This window comes from Sinohyriopsis cumingii, unplaced genomic scaffold (assembly GCF_028554795.1).
Source record: "Sinohyriopsis cumingii isolate HCF-2022 unplaced genomic scaffold, ASM2855479v2 utg004292l, whole genome shotgun sequence".
Taxonomy (NCBI): domain Eukaryota; kingdom Metazoa; phylum Mollusca; class Bivalvia; order Unionida; family Unionidae; genus Sinohyriopsis; species Sinohyriopsis cumingii.
Window position 1 is genome coordinate 30794 of NW_028316714.1, and position 2965 is coordinate 33758.

The window sequence follows — 2965 nt, forward strand, 5'->3', positions numbered from 1 at the left end:
CAAAGCTTGCTGTACGTATTCACGTTGACAGAAAGAAATCTTTGATTTTCCAAGTCTATTCTTTTGAAATTTGATGAAATGGTGGATTTTCAAGTAATGAGTGATCTCCCGGAGTCATATTCAGCATTAACGTGAGTAATTTATCAATAATACTATATAATTTTGAAAGCAAATGAATGGTTGGATGACTCTTTCCTCACAAATTGACCCCTACCCCCGCCATTTACATGGTATTTGAGCTAACCAAACGCTACTATCAATAGTTAACCTTTTGTTTATGGTAAGTAGGTCGGAAAAGAGATTCGGCATGTGCTTTTGCATTAACATTATTTAAATTGATTATGAATCGCAAGATCAAAGAGAAATTGTTGCCATTCTTTCCATTACATAGTCATCAAAATAGAGCTCTGTAAATGAACGCATTGGTTTCATTATATTACACGAATGGTGCTTGATTATTTCAGTATGACCCGACAATCATAAGTAGCTTTAAATGAAATCAAAGAAATACTGGCAAAATAAGTGCTCTTTTCCTTTTCCTACTGTAGGACCATATTTCTTTTTCCATCGCTCAAGTTAAAAGGTTCCGTTTAATTCCTTATTTATCTAGATCTACATAAATATATATAATGACAGATTAATGTGAAAGTTTAGATAATGGAAACCGGAAAACTAACACTATTGAAAAGCACACGACGGATTTCAATCGGTAGACAAACATCATTGCACTCGGTCAATCAAACTAACCGGAACTGTAGAGTCGAAGCACAGCTCTTTTCGTTTTGAAGGCCCCATCAGCAAATTAAAAAACACACCACTCACTTGACTGGAAGAAAATGTTCCGATAGTTTTCACGTGAAGATAATGTAATTAAGCAGACTTATGAAAAATTTTAATCCGATTGATTAAATTTATATGTAACTCATTATATTTCCTATTTCTGTTTAAGTGACTTTGACTTCTGGGTGGATGTTCTAGAGGAGAGAGCTCTCAGCCAAGATTGGTGTGAGATGAAGACTCTGGCCTGGAACGAGAAACTTCAAACACGTCTGGACATGGCCAGAGGTACCCATCGCCCGGCATCTCTCTCTCTCTCCCTCTCTCCCTCTCTCTCTCTCTCTCTCTCTCTCTCTCTCTCAATAGTAACATATTACAAGTAATTGACATATATCTGACATATCTCCTTCTACATCACCTTTGGTAATTGACAGTTAAATTGTACTTATTTAATTTATTATTTTCAATCTTCAAAGGTTACAATTTGTAACGCTTGCTTTTCGTTACTTCAGATTATCCTGTCATCTCGAGAGCTTTCTCTTCCTTCTTTTATGGTGTTGCTATGCAACATTTGGATGTCGAAAAGGACGTCTCTATATGCCTGGACGCATGCAGAGTCTTAAGGAAGTTAGTACAGGCAGTATAATTTGTTCTAGTGCACCATATGTCTTGAAATCTACTCTTTATAATTTTATTTTTGAAGTCAAGGGTTTCGTCTTCCGTTTCGTGCACATATTGATCGATGGTCTGTTTGATTAATAGAAAACTAGATATTTGATGACTGGTGTTTGAAATGGGATGGAATTCGTGTGTCCAAATTATGTTAAAGCTTATCTGCTGCTTGGATAAATTAGTTTCCTTTTTAATAGAATTTAAATTTACAACGTTTCTCTTTTACTGTAAAGATTCAAGCTGAGTTTTATATCAATTAAATTTGGAACTTAATTGATAATAAAAGCGATGTAATCGTAAGTGATCTACACGAGACCGAAGATTTCCTCTGTAAGCAAAACCTAAAATGTTTCCCAAAGTTTAGTGACATTTGGAATTTCCTTTTAGTTTCTTTTCATACAGCTTAGATGTATATTTGTCTTGTGGCTTACAAGTTATTTAAATGTTCTCAAAACATCCTTATTTTGGTAAATACTTTACAATGTTCCATTTCAGATTCTCTTTATGTTCCGAGGAGAAGATGATTTTGAACATTCTGAGAAAAGCCCTTAAGAAGACCAGAAAAACATACATACAGGTATACGGACAGACCGAGGAGAGGCGGCGGGTGAGAATACGAGAATATTATGTATCTATATTCATCTGGATAAACAGACAGCGCCATTTCTTAGAGCATTGAACAGAAGTCTTTAACAATATTGTTTCTTTGTTCATTCCAACAAAACGGTTTTACTGCACAGGAATTCTTCAGGCGGTCAAGGCAAAATTTTGTAATTTTAGTATCATGTAACCATGTACATCTATGCATGCAATGCAATATTTCTTTTGTAGAAGTATTTTTCATCACGTATATTCATTAGTACCTAATTTGAATGATCGTAATTTTCTTTTATGACAAACACCATCAATAATGTCGAGAATAATAATAATAATAATAATAATAATAATAATAATAATGACAATGACGACAACAACGATGATGAGATGTAATATCATAATTCTACAAGTCGGCAGAAAAATGTTTTCTTATATTTGTAATCTATTGGTCATCAGTTGCATTAACTGATTAGATTAACGGACATTATGGAGATTCGTTATGCTTTTAAAACAATTTAATTTCTTTATTTATTTATTTTTTACAGATGTATAAGAACGCGTTAACCCGCCTAGAGTCCCAAACGGGATCCAAGGAGGTCTTAAAACAGGCCCTTACGGTCAAGGCCAAGGAAGCCGCCAACCGCTTTGTGAAAGCCCTAGAATTAGAGCAGAATGCGAAGGTGAAGATGACCACGGTAATGCTGTTTCTTTTTCATGTTCACTTATTGTTACATGCGTTGAAGAGTAACTTCAGATAACTCATATAGCACACTCTCAGTGGCCCAGATGTGGCCATGAAGCGACTTAAGGTGGAGGAAACCTGAGAACCCAAGATAAACCAGCAGTCTTGGACTGACCATCACTTACACTTGTACGTGTAAAAACTGGAGATTTTTCACAAGACATACAAAGTGATCAC

General features: G+C 35.1%; 1 protein-coding gene across 1 annotated transcript; it reads left to right on the forward strand.

Moving 5' to 3' along the window:
* On the forward strand, positions 1-2056 carry LOC149769224 (uncharacterized; the record flags this gene model as incomplete). The annotated part of the gene is made up of 4 exons (XM_089949952.1): positions 1-131; positions 950-1065; positions 1290-1404; positions 1945-2056. Coding segments are annotated over exons 1-4 (396 nt in total), but the record flags the coding sequence as incomplete, so codon positions are not given.
* Positions 2057-2965: the final 909 nt, after the last annotated feature.